The sequence below is a fragment of the Lissotriton vulgaris genome, chromosome 12 (genome assembly GCF_964263255.1).
Source record: "Lissotriton vulgaris chromosome 12, aLisVul1.2, whole genome shotgun sequence".
NCBI classification, from domain to species: domain Eukaryota; kingdom Metazoa; phylum Chordata; class Amphibia; order Caudata; family Salamandridae; genus Lissotriton; species Lissotriton vulgaris.
Window position 1 is genome coordinate 269,070,155 of NC_141700.1, and position 26,894 is coordinate 269,097,048.

At 45.0% G+C, this 26,894-nt stretch overlaps 1 protein-coding gene across 1 annotated transcript in view; it reads left to right on the plus strand.

The window, feature by feature from the left end:
- HDGF (heparin binding growth factor) overlaps window positions 1-26,894 on the plus strand; it is a 110,908-nt gene that overhangs the window by 35,149 nt on the left and 48,865 nt on the right. The window contains exon 2 of the mRNA XM_086945022.1: window positions 2,592-2,668. Within this exon, the coding sequence (XP_086801148.1) occupies window positions 2,592-2,668 (77 nt within the window). The remainder of the gene's footprint in view (window positions 1-2,591; window positions 2,669-26,894) is intronic.

Below are 26,894 nucleotides of genomic sequence, written 5' to 3' on the forward strand. Positions count from 1 at the left end.
CATGACCCATTGACTTCTAGAGGGGGGGGCTGAGCAATGTGATCTTACTCTGCCCACTGCCACCCCCCTACCGTTGAGCTACCTTGTTTACTACTGCTTGGCAAAGCAGATCTATGAAATTTCCATATGACTTTAAACAGCAGTACCAATCACTTTATTGCATTCATTGAGATGGAAATATTCATGGGCCCTTCACTGTGATTACCTGTTGCTCGTATTTGGGCAAATCCACACCAAGCCAGAACTGAAGCATTGCCAAGATTTCAACTCCAGGCACAAATTAAATAATTGAAACAATGCCATAAGGCCAAATAAATGGCAAATGTATGGTCTACTCAATTCAATATAGTCCAAGGTCCATATTTTGATAAGTGACTGTTTGCTATGACGGGAGTGGCTCTTGCATTTAACAGCCAAGTACTCCGTTCTGTAACTGTGTGAACGTGGTATTCTAACTTTTGTCTTGGTCCTGACTGTCCACTAATCTAGTGTGGGCACTATGGCCTATCCTTCACAATGCAAAGTCCATTCCTGTCCTGAAACCATGTGTGCTTTCATTATAAAACGTGGGCTACTGTCCCTGTCCTCGTTATAACCCACAGCTGTGGTGGCAGTTTATTGTTGTACGGTTTGTAGAGTGACCAAACCTTTTTTTGTCTGTCAATAAGCGCATGGTCTACAGACTCCTTGTGTAAAGTGCCTCTTAATGTGAGACCCGGTACCTTTCCCTGATATCCTTTGTACATGTTGAGTGTGGGTACAGTGAGTGTATGATAAATGTCTGGTAGCTGTGTGTGAGTGAACCGGAGTCCTGAAGCCTGTGGTATCTATTTTGGATGGCCCTGGTTTAGCACGATTCATGATGGAGGATGAGGCTAGCATTCCCAGAAAGTGGAAATGTATTGCCAGCATTCCATTGGCTGGAAAGTGAAATCTCAGATGCTGAAGTGAGAATGATTGAAACCTGATTATCTTAAGACATTTCACATTAGCAAGTCACTACTGGTTAGCTCTTTCTTAGCACGGCTGTTTGATGGCAGTAGTGAGGAATTTACGTTTTAGGTCCAGTTCTTTTTGTTTACCTTTTTATTACAAAAGCTGTATCTGGGTCTAAAGCTTCACATAGTGTATCCACATCCTGTGTCTGTGAAATGTATATAAAAGAGGGATCCAAACCAATCCACTTTGCTCCAGTTCTTGGTTTTTCATGATCAAGAAATGGAGAGTACTCCAGGGACTGCTCTATTGTTGTCGCTGTCTTCTGACCGCTAGAATCCAGAGGTAAGGGGGACATCATCTGAACTCTCTGCTGGAGGAGTAGAGAGAGACTCTTTCTAATGCCTATAAGTCTGTCTGTAGGGGTAGGGAAGGATAGTGACTCTGCAGGATGAGAATAGTGTCTCTACACCTTAAGGAACACACAGAGATGGCAAACTACACTACACAGCGACCAGTGTTGCAACGGAGTCTGTCGAAGTGCTTTTGCTGAGAATTGGTCCAAGTGTTCAAGCACAACTACCATGTATGCTGGCAGCCGATGCAGGCTTGAGACTTTCTGATCAAATTAATATTTGGAGTATGAACTATTATACTCAGCTGTGCACCTCAACCTCTGGAAGAGTCAAAGTGAAGTAATCTGCACATTTGTCTAAATCAGGAGTCTGCCACAGAGTACCGTGTGGAGAGGATACTGAAAAGCGGGGGGGGGGGGTAGTTACTGGAGTTCGTAATAAGAGGTACCACTCTGTGTTGACTAATTCAATAAAATTGTTGGAGTATTTAGTTATGTGCATTTAAAGTAATTTCCTTCAAATAAGACCATCACCAGGCTCGCAGTTAAATTTGGTTTGTTTGATGACTTGTGTTCTGAGTTAGTTGCACCCTACAGAACCTAGTTGCCTGTGATTGTTCAAACTTGCTACCCCAGGAATCAAGTGTGAAAGGGTTGTACTTTGCCCAGTGCAGAGCCCTTGTAGGATGGGACGAAGGACACCAATGACAAACGCCCTCAACTTCTGCAGTTTGGGCCTCGTAGCCCTTATCTGCTTGTTGCTGATATTTTGCTAACTAACTTGACTTGGAAGTAAGGCTGCCTTTTATATGTTAATTTGCCTAATTAGGTCTTCTGTTTTGAACATGTAAATTGATGAAATCAGACAGTTTGTAGTTCAGCTTAAGCATGATGATTCTATGTTTGGTTGGAAATATTTATAATCTCATGGGACCCATGTCCAATCTGTGCAAGGTTTCAAGTACAAATAATTAATCCTGTTTGCTTGGTCAGTGTCCGTTGGTTGTTGTATGAATTAAATTGACTTAAATAGTCAAATTTGGTAGTCAAATGTGCATCTTGGCCCCTGGCTCTAAGCGCTTTGACTTGCTGGCTCTACAAAGGAAGTAGAAAGGAGCAGTAGAACATTGTAAAACCAATTAAGCCAGGTGTACTGATTTTACCCCCCCCCCCCGTTAAAGGCCAGATTTTTTACATTTGTGTTCCTTAGTGATATTTGGGGTTGCATGTAAACTATTTAGCATTAGGTGTCAATCTTTCAGCTTTGAAATGTAAAATGTGCATGTTTCTATATTTCTAGATTGATGAGGCTCCGGAGTCTGCAGTGAAGGGCACCTCTGGTAGATATCAAGTCTTCTTCTTTGGAACCCATGAAACGTAAGTAGACCTGCAAATGGAGACCTTTTCAGATAATGTATGTATTTTTTTTACTTAAAGAATTGAGTTTTTTAAAACACGACAAACAAATCATAGCAGTATTTCAATAGCTGTGCACATTGGGTCACAAGATAAGGCAAGAACATCAACTGAGCGAGATCTTCCATGGTAACATGTTATCTAACGTGCATAAAAAACACTTAATTTACTTGTAATCAGACCTGGTATTCAAAGTACAACTCCTTCAGATATGTATGGGTATCGTTTTTATAGCAAGCAGAACCCTGATCCTAAACCATAGAAGAGAAAGAAAAGGTAAGGAGGAATACAACTAGGGGGGTTACCCATGGCCTTATGCTAACAATCTATGGAATGTAGGTAATCTAAAAATAAACTGACGTCCAAGTCTGCTATTGAGCCAGGGTAAACAAAAATAACACTATGTAGGGTTTCCAGTTAAAACTGATTATAACTGGTAAAACACCACCCATGGCAGCATTTTGTTTTCCAGTAGAAAATGAAAAACATTGGCTACCTTGTACCTGCTCCTTCTAAAACTCGCGTCTGTCATAAGCCACTTATTATGCTCTTTCAAAAACCTGCAAGTTCTCTGGGTCCCCTGTATATCGTGGACCTAATTCCACTCTGAGTTTAGGAACATGGCTCACAACATTTTTCTTCTACTCACTGTCCCCTTTACATTGCTGTGTACTGCCCAGCAAATTCTCAGCCTATCCAGGGCACAACTCTGATCTCAAGGGGGAACTGGGTTTTGCAGCATGAATCCTTTTCTGGATTCATATTGTGCATCTATTCCGCCATCTTGTGGGAAGTCCATCCCCAGTGACATCAGACAGTACCCCGGATGTTCCTGTGCATGGTTGCTATCTTAATCTTTTTTCCACCGTTGGGTCTGAAGCACAACGGAGGAGCCCCGAAAGAATCATTGGAAAAATTGAGAAAAGCGAGGAACACTCGTACACAGGATGAATGGCTAGAGCTAAAAGTCTTCTCGGCCCTGACGGGTAACCCTGCTGGTGAAACCCACGTTGACTGGAGAATGGAGAGGAGAGAGGCAGCAGAGAGCCATGGAAAATATCCCATAGAAGTTCTGACCCAGCTGCCACCAAGTATGACAGGGTAATGCACACCATCTCTGCAGTCTGTCCCTGTCGAAAGACAATGAGGGCAAAGCATGCGAAGCCTACTCCGAATTTGTGCTGAAGACACTTTAGGTACAACTCCGATAAAGACTATCTCAGCATGCCATGGCTAGCACCCACAAAAAACATAATCCCTTAAAGACTTTGTCCTATCCAGTGAAGACTAGGAAAACCTTGAGGAGGCCAAACATGCTCAGGTAGAGGAGGCAGGCGCTGAAGACCACGCACCCCAAAAAAGAAGCGCTGAAGGAGACTAAAGATGCCTAAAGAAAAAACGTCAGAAGGTAACGAAACCGCCAGACGTGAAGTCCTCGCACTGAGTCCTTGAAAGCAGCCTCTGCGCCAAAACATCTGGTGACTGAAGGACAGTAAAAATTTGAAGAGCTGCATGGGTCCTGTCCAAAGAACACTGATGGGGACAAGCCTTTAATGAAACTCTTGATGCAAACCTGTACTAGAGAGGGTCTAAGAAAGAAGAGCAAGGGCACAAAGACAAGAGAGCTGCCAACGCTGAACATCTCCCACATGACCCCAGTGTATCATGGGTAATGACCCTGTGGATGCTGTCGTTGTGACAACCGCAAGAAAGAGCAACAACTCCCTGCATCCACGTGGGCACTACCAGAAAAAAATAAGACTGGATCTGGTGGGCAGGCAGATGGAGTGAGGTGGCCACACAATGGAGGATTGTCAATTTCAGTACTCCTTAACAGTTATCGCCACCAGCAGTGGGCCGAGATTGACGGACTGATTACCACCCAGGGAGTTCCGCAAGAGCGCAAAAGCTGTAGTCCAGTAGGGGGAAAAAACAACTCAAAACTCCTGCCTCAAATCTTCCTATATGCAGCCGACAGTCAGCCAGCATATGTGCATGGGAACAACAATGTGGAGACACGCCTGGCTTGAGGGGTCTCAGACTTCAAACTGGAGGTATAGGCTTGGGTGATCAATGTCTTTCACAGGTCAGGCCCACTCCGGGCAAGCACTAGATAAAGCACTGCAACAAACAAAAAAAGACTAACACAATGAAGGCAATGGGAGCACTACAGTTTGAAGGGCTTTTTAGAAGAGTTGGAACGGCTGCCAGAGGACCAACAATGCTAGCAACTGTAGCAAAGCTTTCCTCATCAGACGTCCCAGCATCTGGCACATCCGCAATGGCAAGGCAACCCTTTTGAGCAATGCCAAGAAGAAAGAGCCAGTCTCTAAGAGACTCACTCGCCCAACAACCCCACCTCAGAAAACTAGGTGGGGGTGAGACTAGAAGAGCTCCTCCAGGAGTGGGATCAATCACCTCAGACACTGGGATTTTCAATCACCTCAGACACTGGAATTTTAAACATAAGACATGGTTACTGCGTAGAACTCACCAAGCCACTGCCACTTGTCCCTCCAGGGGCAAACACCTTAAAGGTACTGAAACTCCCAATTGCAAAAAACTCATCCAAAAACGAGCCATAGAGGGTCCCTCCAGGGCTGTACTTTCTAGTACCAAAACAAGACTTTGCACATAGTCCGATCCTGGACCTGGGCTTCTAAACAAGTTCATGCATACTCACACTTCAAAATGACAATGCGAAAAGAAGTAATCCCTCTCCTAAGGAAGGGAGACTACATGGCCACCTTGGATCTAAAGGACTCCTACCTGCACAAATCAGTAAACCAGAGACTCAAGGTATCTCAGATTAGTCCCCGACTGGCTACACTACCAATTCAGAGTACAACCATTTGGCATAAAATCTGCTCCAAAAGCGTTTACAATTTGTTTGACAACTGGTGAAATTATTTGTGGGAGCAACCGTGTGTTAAAGAATGGCACAGACATACCCAGTCCACAAGAGAATGACCGCTATTGCAGAGCACATTCAGCTTTACCAGAAGGGACCATCTCTGACAGTGAGGATTATCATGAAATTGATGGGCATGGCGACATCCTGCATTCCCCTCAAACCACATGCGAATTTGCACATGCGCCCCCATACAGGAATGGATCTACAGCAGATGGTCTCAAGCCACAGGGAGCTGGGAGGATCTAGTTGTCACAGCAAGAGTGCAAAAAGAAATAGAATGGTGAAACCCAAAAAGTGTGAGGATAAGGAGATCTTTCAGATCACTAGCCCCACTGTGACCATAACTTTGGATGCATCCTACAAAGGCTGGGGATGGCTCGTGGACAACCTAAAGGTCCGAGGACACTGGAGTCCTACGAATACCATGAAATGCACAAACAATCTGGAACTAGAGTTTTCCCATCTATGAAAGCATTCCAAGTGCATGGAAAAAAGCAGATTGTGCAAATTCTTACATACAACATGACTGCTATATTCTACATCAACAAGTGGGAGGATCGAAGTCCTTCATACTCTCCAGACTAGGGCAGGAGATATGTAGCTGGGCGATCCAAAGCAATACTACCCTAAAATCAATCTACCTCCTATAGAAGCAGAACGGAGGCAGATGGATTAAGCATGCAAGAAAGCGCCTCCCACGAATTGGAGATAAAACAGTAGGTACTGGACAGCATATTCAGACTTGAGACAAACCAAGCATAGACCTATTTGCAGTGATAGAAAACACAAAATGCCAAGAAATCGCATCCAGATTTTCACACCCCCAATCTTTGGGGAATGCCCTGCCGATAGGTTGGTCAGGTAGCTTTGCATGCGCCTTTCAACCAATTTCCCCCTCATCTCAAGGGTATTGGATGAAGCCAGACATCCTGGGACATCACTCATTCTCATAACCTTGCAGTGGACCAGAGAGACATGGTATTGTGACCTACTGGAGATGTCCAGAGGGCCCAGCTACACCCAACCTAGCGGCTTGGCCCCAATTACCCAAAATCTGGACACCTACAGCAACCCTTAGGACAATGGATGGTAATCTTGAAGGCTAGGAAACCAAGCACTAGGAAGTGCTAGACCGAAGTGGAGGAGGTAAATCTATTGGTGCTGGGACAAGATTGAAGCAAGAACAGCGCAAGGTATGGTGCTCACATACCTCGCACACCTACAAGATAGCGGCCTGACCTATGCATCACCAAGGGCCCACATTTCTGCAAAAGTGACCTCCACCAGAGGACTGTCTTTTTACAGTCCTGGTAGTGAAGTGATTCCTTGAGGGAACAAAAGCAGCACTACCAAGGGTGGAACCAATGTCATTGTGAAACCTGAATGCAGAGCTCACACAATTAATGTCGGGCCATTTCAATTACTGCACAAGACTGGTTAGTTTTTGACCCTGACAACTGCATTATTATTAGTTATTTCCCTGCAGTCAGCGACCTAAAAGCGTTGATACATGAACCATACCTTCAAATTCACATGGACATGGCTGTCCTAAGAACAAACCCACAGTTCCTACCAAAGATGGTATCACATTTCCACATTGACCAAACCATCTACCTACCAGCCTTTTTCCAGGAGCCAAAGTCTCAGGCAGAGAAAGCGCTTCAAGAATTGGACATGTGAAGAGCACTCCTGTACTATCTACAGGAGACCAAGAGATTCAGAAAGGGCACCACTCCTCTCCTAAGCTGGAGCAAGCAAAGAAACATCAGCCACCAGGGGGTGATCTCATGATTGACAGTGGACAAAGAAGTAGTTGGTGACCAGTAGAAGTAGTTTTGCACCATGACAACCCCCCCCCCCCTCTAAATACGAAGGGAAAAAATCTGAAGATCGCGACAATGCACAGGAACTTCTGAGGTGCTGTCTGATATTACACAAGGGGTGGATTTACTACCAAATAATGGTTGATGCCAACAGCAAATAAAAACAAGCATTTACAATGCAATAGGTCTCGCATTAGGAGAGTTTGAGCTATTGGTATTGTAAATGACAATTTTTTTACCTATTGTGATTGCATTTACATATTATGTGTTGGTTTTGAAAATAGCTAAATTAATAGCTTTGTCATTTACAATGCCAATAGTTCTAACTTTCGCAAATGTGCCACCTAAAGCATTTGTAATGCAATGTGTTGTATTTACCGGAGTTAGATGTATTGATATTACAAATATCAATGTTTTTTTTAATAATTAATACTTATTGTAATTTATAATGGCAATAGCTTAAACTTTTGTAAATAACTTTTGTGAAGATTATGTTTAGTGTATTTTATTGTGCCGAAAATCCAAGAACAGAAGTGAAATAACATTTCTTTGTGACAATTGAAATAAAGCTTGAAACATTTAGAGAACATATTTGAACCAGTTGTTGAATGGTTGCACAGATTGATGCTGTGGTGGCGCTGAGTGATGTTGTGGTGGCGACGAGTGGGGGCTAATGTGTGAGGGGGCAGTGTAATGAGGGTGCGGCGTGTGTGAGGGTGAGAGGCGCGATCGTGCAGTGTGTGTGCCCTAAAGTAGTGTGAGTGAGCAATGTGAGTGAGCAATGTGAGTGAGCAATGTGAGTGAGCAATGTGAGTGAGCAATGTGAGTGAGCGGTTCAGGGTGTGAGGCCTAAAGTAGTGAGTGCACAATGTGTGGGCTACATTACTGTGAGTGAGCAATGTGAGTGCGCAGTCACCAATACTGTAAAAAGCGTATGCACTACCGATGGTTAAGGAGGAGCGACTGCCGGAATGTGTCTTTGTTAATGAATGGTCGGGGCTTGATTAAAGTGGGTCGCAAGCTTAGTGCACAAGGTGAAAGTGCTCACGATGTACAGTAGCGGTAAGAAAAGCACATTTTTTTTCTATAGAATGTAGTTAGCTGCTGCTTTTGTGGGCCACATGATTAATGCACAAAGTGAAAGGTTTCACGATGTGTGGTAACGATACAAAAAAAGAATAGTTTCTATTGAATGTAGATAGGTGCTGCATTGCGTTTGTGGGCAGAGAGGTTAAAAAATGGTGTTGAAAAAAAACAGGGAAGGTTGCTCATAAGGTTGCATCGTTTAGTAGGGGATACGTTGAGCACCTTACTCCTGACCTAAAAAAGGACCAACGTGCGCCTTTATGTATTAAATCTTTTATTGAGCAGCACAATAAAACAGAGCATCTCACACCGCCATGGCATCTGTCGGAGCGCATTGCGGTCATGAACATATCGATAGCATAACGACAGCTAGGAAGTGCTCCTACTGTAACCGTTAACACAGCAAGCCGCCAACCAAATACGAATGTGCAAGAAGAATAGAAGAAAGAGAAAACCAACTCCCCCACCACCACCCAACTCCTTGTCCACAGCGGGAAGACTAATACCATATGAGGGCACTACTCTATTGGGTGCCATCGGGTGCGTGTCTCCCAGGTGCCTTGCGTTTATGAGTCCGCTCTTTGGGTTCCGGGAGCGGAGTGTCTGCAAGTCGCAACAGCCGCAAATAGCGGGGACAGCTCAGTTCTCGGAACTAAACGTGCGCCTTTAAGGGAAAATTAATAGAGGAACGGCTTCCCAATTATTGTTAAGGCCTGAAGGTTCTTGTTTTTCGAGAAAAATGAGCAGGCTATTTTACTCCTATGATAGAAAGTCTTGGTGGTGTTCAACTCGAAGGTAACTGTTTGTGACTGGTGCCCTCTTGTGTTTCAAGTAGAAAATGTTACGCAGGCTGCGATATTCGGAATGCATGTCTGGTAATGCTTATTTCCCCATTGTAGCAGTCCTATTAAAATGGTGAGACTGATAAGCATAATGTCAGACGAAAGGAAGAAAGAGTGAAAGCAGTTGTTCTTCAAGCCAAAGTAATCCACTCACTTAAAGACGAGTCCCAGCTCACAGATGCACTTGGAGGATGCGAATTCTCATAACAAAAAGTGCTGCCAAGATCGATAAACATATTACACATCAATATATATATATTTTTTTAACCTTTATTTAACATTTGCAATCAAATACAAACAAGGGCCTACAACCCCCAGGGCTGGCCGCTAATCATAGGATCTTAATTCACAATGCGTATCGGTTGCAAAGGTAATTCAAGTTAGACACAGGATAAGAGGTTTTCATTTTAAATTAATAAGTAGAGAAAGTCAGGTATGGCACAGCGTCTCGGATCACAAAGTGGGGACGAGCAAAGAAACAACATATCCAAGAAACTCGCTATCAACTAAGTCAATGGAGGTAATACAAGTCATCAGGATAAACTAGCGCATTGTGATCGCCGACTCCATCAGTAATGTCAGTCCCAGAACGCCAAACCCTCGAACAATCAAGGTACAAATATAGAGATCAGGATGCGTGAAACCGAACCCACTATACTAACCCAAAAATAAAAACGAACACCCATCCCCACACCCCCCCACCCTGCACTCCTGCTGATGACTACGGCCACCCCCCTCGCAGCGTGCCTGTCGCCCAGTAAGAGAACCCGAAATATAGAAGAGGAGAAAGAAAGAAAAGACAAAGAACCCCACCCAGTGAGGGAAATCGGAGGAGGGCATGTTGTACGGACTCCCGGTCTCCTTCCTCCGTCATGACCAACCCCGCCCCCGACTCCGTTAGATCAGATAAACAATCCTGGTAAACCTATACGACAATGAGAGACCAGATAACAGTATCAACCCTGGCCCCGCCTATCAAATGCACAGAAATCATTAATTAAGGAAAGTCTTTTCCACGAAGCACTGCAAGAGTCCAAAGAACAGGAGCAAACCGAGAAGAAAAGTGCGACAGTTCTCGATGTGGAAAGTCGGTGCCAGTGATGCCCCTCACCGCCTCCGAAGCCAAGCATTACCCCATCCGCCATCTTGAGAGCCCGACAGGGGAGGGGAGTCGACAAAATCCAAAACCCAGAAAGGATAAGAAATGGAAAGTTCCAGAATGGGGATATCTTGCAAGTGTCCCACAGGATACACAATCGGGGGTTCCAACGGCTCCACAGGGTAATCGGGCACAGTACAGTCGGATAGGTCAAATATAGTAGGAGCAAACCCTGCTTCCAGCGCCGGGTCAATACAAGTCTCCGAGGCATAAATTGAAATGCAAGCTGGTTGCCGGGGCGCGGGTGTCGAGTCAGGATCCGCTCTCAGGTCTATGAGTCCATCCGTCTCAGACAGCAAGCTGCAAGTCCGGGCTGCAATGGTTCCCTTGTGTGCCTCCAGCACCGTTCGCAGTGACTGGCCAGTTTGAACCTGCTCCGCTAACTGCTTTTCTTCCTCCAACATGGTAGTACCCACGGAGTGGCGCCTTCTCCGGGGCAAAATTAGACGGAGCAGCAGTAAGCCATGAGGGACTGATGTGTAACAAGCAATAATACGCAGCGAGGTACCGACCCGGGGGGGATCGACGATGCAAATGTCGTACCCCCGGTCAGGGACCCCTGCGACACATCGCTGTGCGTCACTCGTCGCCTCACCTATTGTAGAGCACCAGGCAGTTGGTGGTAGCAAACCTATCAAAAGTCCGAATGCTCCAGAGAGCGGACCAGACCACGTTCAGCAGTCCGTTGTTGTTCAACCCGGACCCGGCAGAGCCCGCACTCGAGACCCCGGCTTCCCCGCTGGATTAGGCCTCGGACGACCATCTATGTATCTCCGCTCCACACCGGCGGAGAAACTACGGGATTGCACCACTGGAAAGCAGGTCAAATCACACACATGGATCCGGTGCGGGTAACCAGGATAGTCGACAGGATAATAGGCCGAAAGACGGAGGTCGGCGGAGCCGGGAGACTATGCGGCCATCTTGGTTGGTGCCGTAGCTCCTCCTCTTACACATCAATATTGATGCAAAAACGAAGAACAATGAAACAGCAGTTAAACCTATGAAGGGGAAAATTCCTGGATCTAAATGAAAGTAATGAGGGTGATACTAGTAAAACAAGTTTTAAAAAAAGTACACTGGGAGGAGAAATGCGAGACACGGCCTGTCTGCTGTGAAAGTGAAAGTACGGCCGGCCGTGGGCAGCAACAGCAGGGGTGAATAATTAGGAGGGAGGAGAAATGCCTGAGGCGAACGCACGCTGGGGGAAGCTTCAGATGCCTGTGGGAGGGAGGCTGATGGCTTTGATGGGGACGCGCTTTCCACTCGAGTGCTCCACACGAACTGTAAGAAATCCGCGTGGTTTCAAGCCTTGGTTTAGCCTCTATACTCTCGTCCTATTATCCCTTGCGGGATTAATAGGACGAGCCCTAAAAAAGGAAAGAGAAAGACAAAAATTTTCAGAACCCAACATATGAATCCAGAAAATTCAGACTACATAACCACTTGTACTGGGAAGAAACCATTTATTTTCATCTTTCAGAAAGTTCAGACATCCAGATTGTGGTAACAAAAATCACTGTGCATAAATTGAGAAAATTATGACTGAAGGGAAGGTGATCAAGGTTTGTCCTGTGGTGACATCCTCCACCCCCAAATTTGGGGATTTGGACGAGAAGCAGCTGAATGGTTTCTTTGTTTGTTTTTGGCATCTCTCATTTGTTGTCCTGCAGCCATTCCCCAGTGACTTGTGAATTGCCTTTGCTTGCAGGTAAAAAAGGACAGCTTCTTTAAAATAGTCACTTTAAACATAGGCACCATACTTCATTCCCTTTTTTGCGATAATTAAAATTTTAAGAAATGTTTATCCCGCTTTGCATTTCGTGTAAGACTGACTCCATGCATTAAATTGAATGTCCTGGTGGTGGTGGTGATGGTGCAGTGAGCTAAAAAACGGTGATGGATCAAGCCCGGATCTGTTGACTGGGTAGGGTGCTCTGCTTAATTCAGATACTCTGTCCATCACCACCCCCTTACCTGAATCGTTTTTGTCACCATAAGCGTGGAAGGGTATGCTCAGATGAGTCCCTTGCTCACTGCACCATCAGGATTCAAGCAAGCCGGGCCGAAGACGGCTGTAATGCCAGAAACCGGTCCCCGTAAGCTTGTTTCCTTTCCAGTAAAAGAATTGGCTTGGTAGTTTGGTCTGCCCTGTTCCCATGATGCACTGGGCCAGGGACAGACTAATTTGCATGTAGCCAGGTTCTGAGCTGGGATGGTGCAGTGAGCGAAAAAACGGTGATGGATCAAGCCCGGATCTGTTGACTGGGTAAGAGTGCTCTGCTTAATTCAGATACTCTGTCCATCACCACCCCCTTACCTGAATCGTTTTGTCCACCATAAGCATGGAAGGGTATGCTCAGACATGAGTCCCTTGCTCACTGCACCATCAGGATTCAAGCAAGCCGGGCCGAAGACGGCTGAAATGCCAGAAACCGGTCCCGTAAGCTTGTTTCCTTTCCAGTAAAAGAATTGGCTTGGTAGTTTGGTCTGCCCTGTTCCCATGATGCACTGGGCCAGGGACAGACTAATTTGCATGTAGCCAGGTTCTGAGCTGGGATGGTGCAGTGAGCTAAAAAACAGTGATGGATCAAGCCCGGATCTGTTGACTGGGTAGGAGTGCTCTGCTTAATTCAGATACTCTGTCCATCACCACCCCCTTACCTGAATTAAATTAAATGTCAGCATCTTCGAGAAATGCTAGCTTCGTAAGAGTTTTCGAGTTCTGTTTCAGAATAGACAATAGGTTTTCAAAAGGCTGCTGCAGACGTTCATGTAGGATCAGTGCCAAAGAAGACATTAAACAGTACATTGACCCCATAGGTAGCTGGAACTGGTGTTCTTTTACAGTCCACCCTGAAATACCCACTCCAACGATAGATTTTTCTTACAGCGAGTCTCTACTTCCACGTCAAAAGTAGTACCATTCTTGGTACTAGTATCTGCTTTGTCAGCTTTTTCACACCTTAAGGTAAAAACAGGAAGAATAAGTGAAAGACACAATGGATACATTTGCACAGGGATGAAATTTGGTTTATTAAGAAGCATTTGTATTCTCCATTTAAGGCGGAAATGAGGGTGTCTTACCAAATATGTCACTTTTTCAGTGCTCTGTGAAGAAATTGATCAGAGTTTAGTTCGCTATGATTGTGTTTTTTTGTTGTTTTTTTTTACAAGAATCTCAACTTCCCTAGGCTTTTGAAGGCCCAGTTATAATTGCGGTCTTACTGTACGTTGAGCCGCTACTACTGTTAAGTTAAGTTTTTTCAAAACTCTGTAATCTACTCCTTTTGCTTTTGTTTCTGTTCTGGTAACCATGTTGGCTACTCATCGCAACAATTGGAATGTGCAAGTACTCTGCCTAAGAACCTCGCAAGTGCATTCAATATGTTTCTGGCCTGCTTTGATTTTTATTCACTAGACTGAATACATATAATTTTACCAGCACTGGACTCAACTGGTCATTGGTGCACCAAATGTAAGGGAAAACCTGTCTTTAATTGCCATAAACAGTGGCTATCGATACTTGTTCTAATGACACTAAAAGCTAAACATTAGAGTTTTATATGTAAAAAGATACTTCATTTACTTGTATCTAAGGCTACCTATTTTAAAGCCGATTTATTCTTTTCCTTTCTAAAGTTGCCTGCTTCCTGTTGAAAGAATCTCTTGCTCAATGTATGTTTTATTTTTGTCTTGATCTCACATGGACCTGCCTGCTTCCAATGTTTGGAGTTAAGATTATAAAACTCCCAAAGGTAAAATCTGTGGTGTTCCATAACCCACTGACCCAACTGATGTTGCAGGTCTAGGAAAGGGTTCCAGCCTCTGCCATTGTAGTTTCCGAATACATTTTCAAACGTTTGAGACCAGGCAATTACCGATGCTAAACCAATAAAGCCACCCTCCTTACCATCTATTAATCATTTACAAATTTAAGAGCACTTTGGAAAATGTATGTAGTTCTCCATTTCCCTCCTCCATGCTAAAGAAGAATTGCTTTTTGGGTTTTCGGTGGTAAGCCGCCTCGAATGCTGCAGACAAACATTGTAGACACAATAGCCCGCTCTGTCAATTGTTCTGTGTGTATTCATTACCTTCAGTTATCCATAATCAACACATGGATGTACTGTTTGATGGCAAAACATCCATTTAATGTAAATCACTGGGTAGTGATTGCCAAGTCCTTTTTGTATCAACCCCTGCTCCACAAGCATTAGCTTTTTTTTTTTGCCACCCTAAGCTTTAAAAATTTGGTACCTCTCTAAAATGATTAAGCACTGCCGAAACATTTTGCCCAACAACACTCCCTTTCTAGTAATCATGCCAAAAGGAGGAATTTGAAGGTTTAGTAGCTCCACTATCACGTTGCAGGTACCTTCAGTCGCTCTACTGTTTAATCACGTTGCTCTAGGATAGCAGAAGCCATCACCAAAGCTTTTGAAAGTAATTTAACCCCTATGAGGTGTTATCAAGCTAGTTGCAGAAAACCATAAAGTGCCTGGGGTTCTATTCAGAGTAGTTTAGGCGTCTGGCATATAGAGTTACTTGTCGACCTGAATATTTTTTTCCCCTTTAAGCTTTCCACATAGTAAGGCAAATTCAAATCACTAAAGCCATGCAGACAGGGACTGGATGTAATCGGATTCTTTTCAGGATGTGTGCTTGATGTACCCGTTAGACAATTGCCACATTATCTGACGTGAACGCAAATGTGCAGAAGTCTGTACTCTGATCTGACCTCCATACCCAGCGTTTTTCATAGTTCTTTCAATAATGGTGGCTCATGGCTCATTTTCAGCTGATCAGTTTGGTCCCTGAAACAGTTGGTTGGACGATTCTAGTTACCACTCTTCAGACTCCATTTAGACTTCAACACTTTTTTATGTGGAATTTTAAAGCAACCGTCGGAAGTCTCATTAGATGCCATTGCAAGTGCTTTGATTTTTAGAAGCAAACATGGGCTCTAGTGTAGGCCCTTAATACAAGTTTTCTCCTGTCATTTGAAGTTGTGGGTGTAATGACTCCCTGCCTTTATATGATCCCATTCGGTCTGCTTCGGATCAAATTTCCATATAGCCAGGAACTGACTAGATACATTAGTTTCCAACCTGGTTTTCAAGCTTTCTCGTCAGTGGAAATAAGATTTGAGCCTGCTCAAGGTGTCTTGCACCCTTGCTCAGACTACCACTGCCACAATGATCACCTCTCTGCACATCTGCGGAGTTCCCTGCTGAGCCATTAGAATTATTTCACTCCAGAACACTACATAATCCACTTGGAGCTCAATGTTCTTGCAGTCTTATAGATTGTATTGTAACCTGTGCATTAATAAATAAGCTTTGTGCCTGCCCTTTGCTTGTAAATGGATGGCTTTCCTGTCCTTTCCTTCTCATTCAATAGCTATTCTCCAGGTTTGTCCTGCCCCATGAGTATTCCTGGATTATCATGGGATTTGATTGCGAGTTTTGTCCTTTTAGCCTGATGACCGGAAACTTTTATAAGGCATGTTTTTGTGATGTTTGACTTGCAGCATTGTGTAGGCCTGTTTTTTTTTCCCCTGGATATTGTGCTTCCTTCCCCAAATCGTTCATATTAACTCGGATTCAAAATTGGATCTTGGTTCTTTACTGTGAAAAGTGCTTCACTTTCCCTGATTGAAATGAAATCTTAATGTGTTTCTCCACATCCAGGGAGCGTTTTAAAACTCCCCTTTTTTTCCTGCCCGTGTTTAACCATTGTACATAGCACGAGGTACTACTCAGCTTGGTACTCATTTTCCAAGTCTGTATAGCATGAGTTAACCTTGTTAGGATTCGAACTCCCGACCTATAGACCAGAGCATGTTTCAGTGGTGGATGGTTAATCTTTTTAAATCCTCTATATTCTACCTTCAATACCTTTCATTGATTATCTTGCCAATTCTGGGTGACTTTTTAAAAACTTGTGAGGACTGTTTGTTTCACATTGAGTAACATCTCTTTCATGGATAACTTCTGATTCTGCTTCGTTTAGAAGTGCCATTTGTCTTAGTAGTTCTAAGTACTGTTTGTTGTAAATGTTGCATGTCGTTATTTGAAGAAGAATGGTTGAGCCAAGCTTATGGGGTTGTTTTCCTTCCTTTTTACTTCTGCAACAATGGGCCTATTGTCGATGCTTTGTGTTTACTCACTGTGGAATTTAATCTAGTAGGCTAGCCATTCCATGTATTCAAAGACCCCAGTGTGTTTTGCACAGCTGACCAAACGGGCATTGTAAATGCTTGTCTGAAAAACTGACTGCTTTTCATGGAATACTATTGTGACTTATTTTAAATTCTTTACAGGTTTGGTAATTGTTACTCATGTGGGCCTGACTAGTAAATATGGACTACTTCTGTGACTCCACAGTTTAGGCTGTTCGCAAACATGAGCGTACAGCTTAGAGTAGCGAGCCTCTGCGATCTTTTATGAAGCCCATCGAGTTTTGTTTTCTTGTCCCTCTAGTGCTCTGTGAACCTCAACACTGCATCTGCATTCCTGAGTGCTCATGTACGCAGCTGGAACAATTTCTTCAAGGATCCTACAGCAAGTGGAAATAATAAACTGCTTCTGCTGATCTCCTTCCTCCGCTGGCAATTCTTGGGGCTGCTCTCCCTGTAGACGCCTCTTATTTATGAACTTTGCAGCAGATGCCTATGGTAGCAAGGGAGTTATTTTTTTATTTTCATTTCCCCCCTGAGACTTCTAGCTGCAGACTCTTCACCTATTGAATATTCCCCAGACAGACTGGATCTGGCAAACTTTTCAGCAGTACCTCTGTGCGCCTCAAAGCTGCGCCTCGTAACTCTGCTCGCCTTTCCACTCTGGAAACTACGTGCAGGACCTAGATGCACCACTCACACATGCCACCTAGTAATCTACGTCCTGCATCATGAGTAGAAAGGCTGATGTTCTTGACCTCCAGCTCCCCACCATTGAGGTAAAACAGAATGTGCTTCTTGAGGCCCTGTAACCTGGACAACCTTAAGAGCCTCTTCTCCCATTTATTGAAGCAATCCTTACCATCCGTGTGTCCAACCCCTTCAGAGTTTCCGGCACTTTTGCTGCTGAGATGCCCACCACCCTTCTAGTCAGCCAACCCCACCTGCCAAACCTCTATAGTGTGACCTTTACTTAAAACAGCCAACTGGTGCAAGGCAAAATCCAGCGTTTTTTAGAATAAAAAAAAGTACATTTATTTATTTTCTTTATTTTTTTCCTCCTTTTTTAGGTCTCGCCTAGCGATGCAGCGCATGCTTTGCTCGCCTTGGCGAGACCTATTGTCGTTGGTTTGGTGGCCGAAGGGGAACAGGGATGTGCGCGCTCCACGGCTGTCTTTCAGACAGCCGATGTGCACGCTCATGTTGTCTCTTGCAGCTAGTCCCTGGACAGCCCATGTACACGCTCACGGCGTCTTTCAGCGTGTGCCTGGACAGCGCCCCACTCATCTCTCCACCCAGCTGTATGAGACCGCATAGCAGCCATTGGCTGAAGACTGTAAAATTGAAGGCGATTGGTTACTATGGTTCAGCTGATGTTTTGGAATTTAGACTTAGAGCTCATTCAACCCTCCCTTCTCCTGCAGAGCGCTTAATGTAGTGCTAACTACAAGAAACTGCAGTAAAACACCATGCATCCCCGTGGTTAAACATGTGCGCTGTGGTGTGAGTTCCAAATCTTATTTTTTGCCACTTGATGATCCTGAGAAAATCTCAATCTCTTATTGGGCCTCCCTTTTCCTACTGCCACAACCGGTGTCACGTGGATGCAGTCTGAACCATAGTACTGGGAACATCAAACGTGTATACCTGAGGCTTGCAAACCGGAATCCAGATTGTGGGGTGGACTCCGGGCCCGGCTACTTCGGGGAGAGGATGTAGCCGCTGCTAAAGAATGGCTACCCAGGGCACGACCGGTACGTGCTGGTAGTGGACGTGGGCAGTCAAATGTCACATCTACGACAAGGCGGCGGCTATCAGGGGAGCCAGCAGCAAGGTGACTGTGGGGGAAAGGGGGTTGTGTGGGAGAAAAGGAGGGGGTGTGTCTGTGAGGGGCGTGGGGAGGGCTGTGCACACTGAGAAGGGAGTGTGTGAAAAGACCCGAAGTGTAAGGAACGGACAGTGGAAAAATGCAGGCTTGCAAGAAGAGGTAGAGCCGGGAATGCAAGAGCGGAGTTATGCAGATCTATCAAGTTCCCTACGTGTATGCTTGAGTTGGTCACCCGGCCCAATCTTTTGCTTTGCTTTTTAGGACTTCAAGTATTTTTATGAAGGGATAAACAGGACTGCAAGTCGCAGCATGCAAAGGAAATCCTTGAATTGATGACGCTTATATTGTTGTGTTCTCTTTTATAAACAGATCGCTATTGTGTTCGGGTTACTTTTGAGAACACAATTCAAAAAATTCTTCAAACCATACAAAATGCAAACCTCCCTGTCACATTACTGCCTGATGTACACTGGGTTGTGGCTCACAGTTTCACCCCTTCTGCGAGGAACAAAATGTTTTCTGTTTAGCCAGTCCACTATCGCTAATACCTGCCAACAGCCCTTCTAGAATATTACTTTGTTTGGTTCCTGCTCGGTTTAGAGATTTTGTGGAGTCATTCACTGGACAGGCTGTCTAAACGCACGTCGCACGCGCCATAGCTCGGCTGGTCATCTGGTTACTTTGCGTTGTGTTGTGCAGGCGGGAAGCTGCTTTCAGGGTCAGGCTTGAAGCTGCTTTCAGGGTCAGGCGGGAAGCTGCTTTCAGGGTCAGGCGGGATACAGTCATTCATCCTTAACACCCTGCCGGGTCAGATTCTAGCTGCAGCCCTTTGGCGCCTGCTATCATTGTCATGATGGAGGCAGCTCTCTTTTCCAAGTAGCTTTTTCTCAGCTGGAAATGTCCACAGCCTGTCTTGTGCCGTATGTTCATGGTAGGTTCATGCCAAGCTGACCTGAGCAATAGCAGGAGGCTGACAGGAAGACCTGCAGGCGCACAACGCCCATTGGGCTGAAAGGGTTTCAAACCCCCATCCCACCCCCGTCATGTGTGGCATCCCGGACTTAGACCGTTTCCCGTGCACACACATAGCTGCACCCGAATACTTCAATGTCTTTAAAGAGGTCTTTAATGAGGCTTTGTTCTTTCACCCCTTCTTGCCCATGCATCCTCACTCTCCCTATTGCTAGAAGAACCCCCCCCCCCCCCGACATTTGATCTGGCTCTAGTTGCGCCTCTGAGGGCTGCTATACCGCCTAAGAATGCGCCCACACAAGTACCACTGGGCAAGAAAGAAACTCAGTCTTTCTCTCTTTGCAGCTAAACCCCAATCAACTGACACTACAGCCTCTCTTGGCTGAATAGCCTCTCGAGTTCCAAGTTCCTGCAGCACCATCTCACAGCCCCATGGCCAGTATCGAATGTAACGCCCCTGTGAGCCAAAGGGCTGGGGGAGGAATTGAAGGGCTTGTGTGTTGGGGTGACTTGCATGTTGGCGAGGGTGGATGTGCTGCAAAATAGTTTAAACATAGGCGCTGGAAGTAGGGGTGTGTGGGTGCTGCAGCAGCCTCAAAATAACCATGGTGGCGTACCGAAGGAGGATGAACATTTAAAGATTACTTTAAATGTAGTTTTTGTCTTTACAGAGGTCCAGTGTCAGGCTAGTCTTACAAATTTCTGCTGAATATTTTTACAAAGTGAGAGGATTTTGTAAAGTGAACTGTGACAATCTTGCTAGTGTAACAAAGATTGCAGGATGTCGTTTGTCTAACACACAAATGTAAAATACCTATAAACTAACTGTACAAATATTTCAAAATAAATAAGGCGTTGGGAAAGCTTTTTTTGTAATTCTGAAGTGCGATGAAAACACGTCTTGTGATGGGATCAAAGTAAATGGATGACTGTACACTACCACAATATGATTTAATAATATATTTGTGACTGTGCTTCAAAATGCTACCATATCTCACTCTTGCTAAATGGGCGTGGCTCATTTGTGATGCATGTTCTTTGTGATTCTTGAATTTTTCAGAATCCCTATGAGTTCAATTATGTTACATTGATGGCAGCAGCCCTAGCCTGAGCCTGAATTGTTCCAGCACCACTGTGTAACAATTACACTGGCGATATCCAAAGCAGCGCTCTGTAGATCCAGTTGCCTCAGCCCAGCCATAGCTTACCTGCAGTTATATCCGTGTACCATGCTCGCAGTGGCCTGCCCAAGCCATTCATGCATCCTATAAAGCCTCAGCAAAGAGTAAAGCTAATTGTTATACTTAGCTTCATTCATGCAATCAATATAGAAGTTTGCCCCGGCACTGTTCAGACAAAACTTGGAGAAAAAACAAAAGCATCAGCAATGCAATAGGTCTCGTATTTGCGAGAGTTTAAGCTATTGGCATTGTAAATGGCAATGCCTTTTATTTATGTTTTAAAAACCAACATTTAAATAAAAGGCATTGCCATTTACAATGCCAATAGCTCAAACTCTCTCAACTGCGAGACCTATTGCATTGCAAATGCTTGTTTATCTTTGTCTTTCTGTTCAGGTCGGCATGTGATAGTTTTGGACTGGTGGATTCTAACGATATTTTGAAGGTGGTATGCCTTCCCTGCAGCCTCCACCCCCTTCTCCAAATGACTGCTCCAGGAAGTGCATGCGTATTTGGTCAATGGAGCTGTCGGGAAGTTGTGGCATTGGAAGTGTAAGGCGAGCTGGTTATTCCTGCTACTTTCTGGTACCCACTCAACTCCTTCCTCGGAAAGGAGAAATTCAAGATGCTGCTCCTGGCCGCGGTCTTGTCTGCTCCCAACCTGGAGATTACATTGCGGCATTGGACCCGAAGGACGCCCATTTCCTTATTCACAGCCTGGCAATACAATCTGGTTCGTAGGGAAACTGGAGCATTTCCAGTTCGCCTTGTGTCCCCTTTGGTCTCATCGGTGCTCTTTGAGTGTTAACGAAAGTGATGGTGGCGGCAGCTCATCTTCAGGAGTATCAGTCTTCTACCTTGACTACAGGCTATTGAAGGCGGGCTCTCGCCTTTCAGTCGTCAGACAACTCTTGACTATGTTGAACCTCCTGTCATTTTTGGTGTTCACTATTAACATGCTGAAGTTCTATCTGACTTCTATTCCAACTCAAAAGCTTCCTTCATTGGAGCCATTCAGGAGACTGTTCGGTTCCGTTCCTTTCCCTCAGGAAAAAGTGTCCAAGACATTCATTCTGATACCAATCTTTCAGCGTCACTCCTGGGTTTCAGTGACTTTGACTCTGAGGGCCGATGGCCTCTTGCATCCTGATGATCGTGCACACCAGGTGTCATATGTGGGCTCTGCAGTAGGATCTGAAGAAGTCTTAGTGGGCTCAACATCAAGGGAACCTCTCTAGCCTCGTTCAGATTTTTTAGAGGACTGCAAAAAATTTTCATTTGAAGTAGCTGGACTTCAATTGTCAGTGAAAAAACACTCCGTTTCCCACCCAGATTTGACAGTAGTGACTGATGCATCACTACTTGGTTGAGGCAGCCATCCGGCAGAGGTGGCGATCAAGGGCCATCCACTTGGCGTATAAAGCCTTCCAGGCAGCCATCAAAGGAAGGCTGCTACAGATGCTCATGGACAACAGCACTGTCGTGGTCATGAAAAACCATGGCTGGTGACTGACTCTGTACCAGGAGCCCTTGCACCTCTGGAAATGGCTGGACTGTCAAGGAAATTTCCTGATGGTGAATCACCTGACAGATCCTTAAATGCTATGACAGACTAGATAAGCTGCCTGTTCCTAGTGTAATTTGCAGGGCATCTCTTGCTCGGAGACTCATTCCACCTAGAGAGCAACTCTGGACTCCTGTGTACATTCCCACCAATAAAACTCTTCCCATGAGCTTGCATGAAGATCAGGGCAGACCGGGGCCAAGTCACCCTTGTGGCTCTGGATAGGACACAAAGTTTGGTTTTCCGAATTCCTAGGCTTGGGCATGCGTCCACCAATGAGGCTGCCCCTTCGTGAGGACCTGCTGTCTCAGCAACAGGGCATGGTTCTGTACCTGTACCTGGGCCATTGCCAGTCCACCTTCAGGCTTGGATTGGAGATTGAGCAGCGACAACTGAAAGCCTTCAACATTTCTCTGGAGTTAGTTGTCATCTTGGCAGCCAGGCGCCTTCATCAAAAACTGTGTACACTAGTTGGAACAAATTTGAGAAAAGGTGTGGCTCTCGCCGGATTGAAACCTTAGGCCAAGTTATCAGACTTTCTGTTTCTGTCCCTTGCCTAGCAAAGCTTTTCTTTGGGTACAGTTGGGGGTTCTCTTTTGGCCTTCTTACTGTTCTAAGATCCCTCTGTTTAAATCACCAGTTGTGATGCATTTTCTGCAAGGGCTGTAACATATGTTCCCCTTCTCCCTCTGTCATGGCCCGGTGGGAGCTTAATCTGTTCCTGATATATCTGCGGTACACTCTATTTGAGCTGCTTCACAGGTGTACCTTGCAGCTCCTTACTATTAAGACTGTTCCTTGTCGCAATGACAACAGCACGGGAAGTGACTTTAACCGCATGCGCGCTAGCGGGTTTTCCCGCTGTGCGCTGATGTTTGAAAATCGCGCGGTTTGTGACAAAGCCAGCTCGTCATCCGCGTAGCGCAGGTAACGCCCATGACGAGCTGGCTTTGTCATCCGCAGCGAAGGGGTTAAAGCTCTGTCAGTCCACCATACACTACCTTCTTCTCAGACAAACTGGTTCTGCTGACTCAGGCATTCTTGCTGCCAAGTTGTGATGCTGTTCCACGTCCGTCAAACCATCACCCTGCCGGCATTCTATGCTCGGCCTCACCCCTCTAGGGCGAAGGAGACACAACATGGCTTGAACCACAAGATAGGGCTGAGCTTCTATATACACTGTACCAGAAAAAAAAGTGTGAACAATTTCGCTCTTTGTAGGGTTTTACGGCTTGAAGAAAGGCAGTGCAGAAGAGAACTATATCCCATTGATCGTTCTCTGTATATAATGATCGCTGCACAGTGACCAAAAAGCTGCTTCCAGAAGGACTTAGTTATCATTTTAGCAGGGCCAAAGCTGTTGCCACTTCGTTAGCACACGGAAGCCCTATCCTAGATATCTGCAAGGTGGCTACATGGGCGTCCCTCCACGGGGCCTCAACAAATCTACTTGATATGACGAGTCTGATTTTATCAGGTCAAGCTATTTTTAGCACTTACTCGTCCATTGATGCAAGTGTACTTTAGCAGGAAGGAGTAGGTTTTCTGTTCATTCAGAAAGTAAATGAGCAATAATGACTCCTTTTATATCTTGTTTTTATCTTGACACATTTGTTGTCTGTTCAAGGATCTGTTGTATACATTTTATGATGCATTAATTGCTTATTTGCTGTATTAATCTACTTTGCACATCCCTCCCTGATATTCACATTCCCCCTCACCCACCCTACCCAACCCTGGGGCACCATCGTAAATATTTGACTGTGATGAATATACTGCATTGAAAAGCACATTGTGATTAAATAACAGTGTGACAACTCAGTTGTTTTTACGTATTTCTATCCTTGTAATATTGTTCGTTACGTACAGGGACCCCTTCTCTATGTACCTATGAGCACCCAGGTCGCTGTGACTTATTTGGGTAAACCCCCCCCCCCCCCCCCCCCCCCCCCCCCCCTTGTATAGATAAAGTACAATTTAAGCATAGGTAACCAAAAACACACAAGGTGCACTGAACGTGCTAATGACGTTGAACGGCGCATCGACGCAGTGGTGAGAAACGACATGAGCGGTGAAAAACAAGATATAGAAATGAGTGTGTGGTCAAGGGTACAATGAAAGATATATAAAAGTTTGTTTTTTGACTGGTTATGTAGATCACGAAAACGCCATGGTATATGCTGATTTGTTGACGGTGTTTCGACCTGTTCAATTTCAGGTCATCAGGACATTGGTTACAATTTTCCGTATAGTGCTGTCACGGTAGTTGGGAATTAATCCAAACGAAGGGTAAAAGACGCACGATGGGTGTGGTGGAGAAGGTTCTGTGAGGATCACTGAACGGAGGGAATGAGGTAATAGTCCTTATGTCCATCAGTAATGGTGACTGACAGCTTTTTTTGGTTTCAGAGGCTTCTGGACTAGCAGCTTCTTCCATGGGGGGGTGATAACTAGCGCAAAACTCCCAAGTGCATTCCCAGGTTCTCAGTGTGTTTGGGGTGCGGGGGGGGCACTGGGGCCAGCTACAAGTATGCCAGTCGGAGCTCAGCCTACTCCATTCATCAGTTTTCCTGATCTTGAAATAACTAGCATATTCTCACAAACATTTTTGGGATGCTTTTCCTCCTGCCTGGTTTGCAGCTCATGGATACCATCGACTCGTCAGAGTATGTGTGACTCCTTCTAGTAGGGTGAGGTCATACAGCTCATACACCAGTGCCTTGTGCCAAATAAGCTACATCTTTGCACACAAATAGCAGATGGTCAATTTTTGCAGCTTTGATGTCATGAATATTGTTATCCTTTGCCGCCTTAGACCATACATATTTAGAAAAAAACGGTCTTTGCACAGGTATAGAGCAACTTTACCTATCGTTGTAAACTAGATTTGGTATGGCAGTGTTGCTGTCTTTTCTCTCTTAAGGTCAGCTAACATCCTAATTCCCTGTGCATTTTGGGTTACTTTGGAATAAGTAGTAGTTAATTTTTATTAGTAGAGCAAGGTACTTTTATGTCCCTATTCTTTCTGATGGTTAGAGTTCCCAGATTCCTTTTGCTGTACTATCCACCCTGTTTGCTGTACTATCCACCCTGTTTGATGGTATGTGTGCTGTTTTTCTGACCGTAAATTGGTGAAATATGAACGTCGTCTCAGGGGCATGCAATGCTTTTTGTGGCGGTCAGCCTGCCATTTTTAGTCCAGACTAGTGCAGCGCGCATGCGCTGCTCTAGAAAAAGGACTTCTTGGAATCGCTCTGGGCTTTCCAAACGCTTGTGCGTGTTTTTTTTTCTTCTTTTGATTGGTCTTTGCGTGTGTCTTTCTAAAAAGACATCATGCAGTTGGCCATAGGCATCTGCATGTATTCGCCCACGGCCTAAGCAAGCGGTTACGAGCAGGGGTGTGCTGTGTGCCATCTGTTCGGTATCCGATTCCAAAAGCCGTTGCGTAAACTTTGTGCGCGCGGCTAGGCACTGTTATTCTGTAAATAGCGCTTATTTCTCTTAGACTTTTGTCCATTGCCTCACTGAGTTAGGTGCCCGATTGGTTCCGTATTCACCCTCCGGCATATTGAGTGCTACTGTCCCCTGGAACTTCTCTTCAGCTTCCAGGGCAGGGGCTCCTTTAATGCATGGGTTTTCATCTTATTACCACACTTCCGGTTAGTGTATGCCCTGAGGTCCTCGTTATCTGGTGTTCAGGACCTACCTCGTGAAGCATGGGGCCCTTCTATCCGGTAAGGAGTCAAGTGTATTCTACCCGTAGTCTGCCGTGCCTCCTTTTTTCTGTCTAGGCTCTGGGGAATCAGTGCAATGTTTAGTTTCATAGATCCTTGCGACTACGGGTTTTTTTCTTCAGTGGGTGATCACTGCCCTTTGTGAGTTAGTCCCCCTTCAGTTTTACTGTCTATAGTTTTATGCACATATGAGCCGGCTCTTTCCTGTGGGCGCATATCCAGTAGATCCCACCCTTCTGCCCTCCGCGCAGATACCTACTGGTTAATTCCCTCCTGGTTACTATGCATTGGGGCTCTGGTTCCCTGCCCTATTCCCCCCCCCCCTTCCCTCTTATCTGTTCCCCGGGAGGGCCTTCCCTTCTTCTCCGCTCATCTGTGTGCCATACCTTAGTGGCACTATCTTGATTATGTTTCAAAGTTCTTTGATTTATCCCTTCTTGCTATCTTTAACTAGGGTGTTTCTGCATTATGTCCTATTTTTCTTTATAGGCAAGTCTGTTTTGAGGTTTCTAGGTGTGTTTCGTTTATGGCCCTTTGAGCCTTCATGCTGTACACGGACAGTGGTTTTAGCGGATCAGATGACCCGTGCTACTTACCCCGTCCTGAGAGCCAAGAGCCCATCTCCTCCATCATGCTTAATCAGGTTGTTAATTTGTATGTAATGCTGTCTTGGTTTGTATAAAGGTAACAAATGCTTAATACTTTCTATTATAACTTTTCAACATGATCCACAGCAGCCAAAATGCTCTACAATTTAGCCAAGATTTCTGGCTAAAAACACAAATCCCAAAGGCGAGACCTATTGGCTATGCCAATGCTTGTTTACAATGGAGCCAGAAGAATAGACTACTTTAAATATCACCTGACATCGGTGATGAAGAATAGCCTAGGAAAAATGTACAG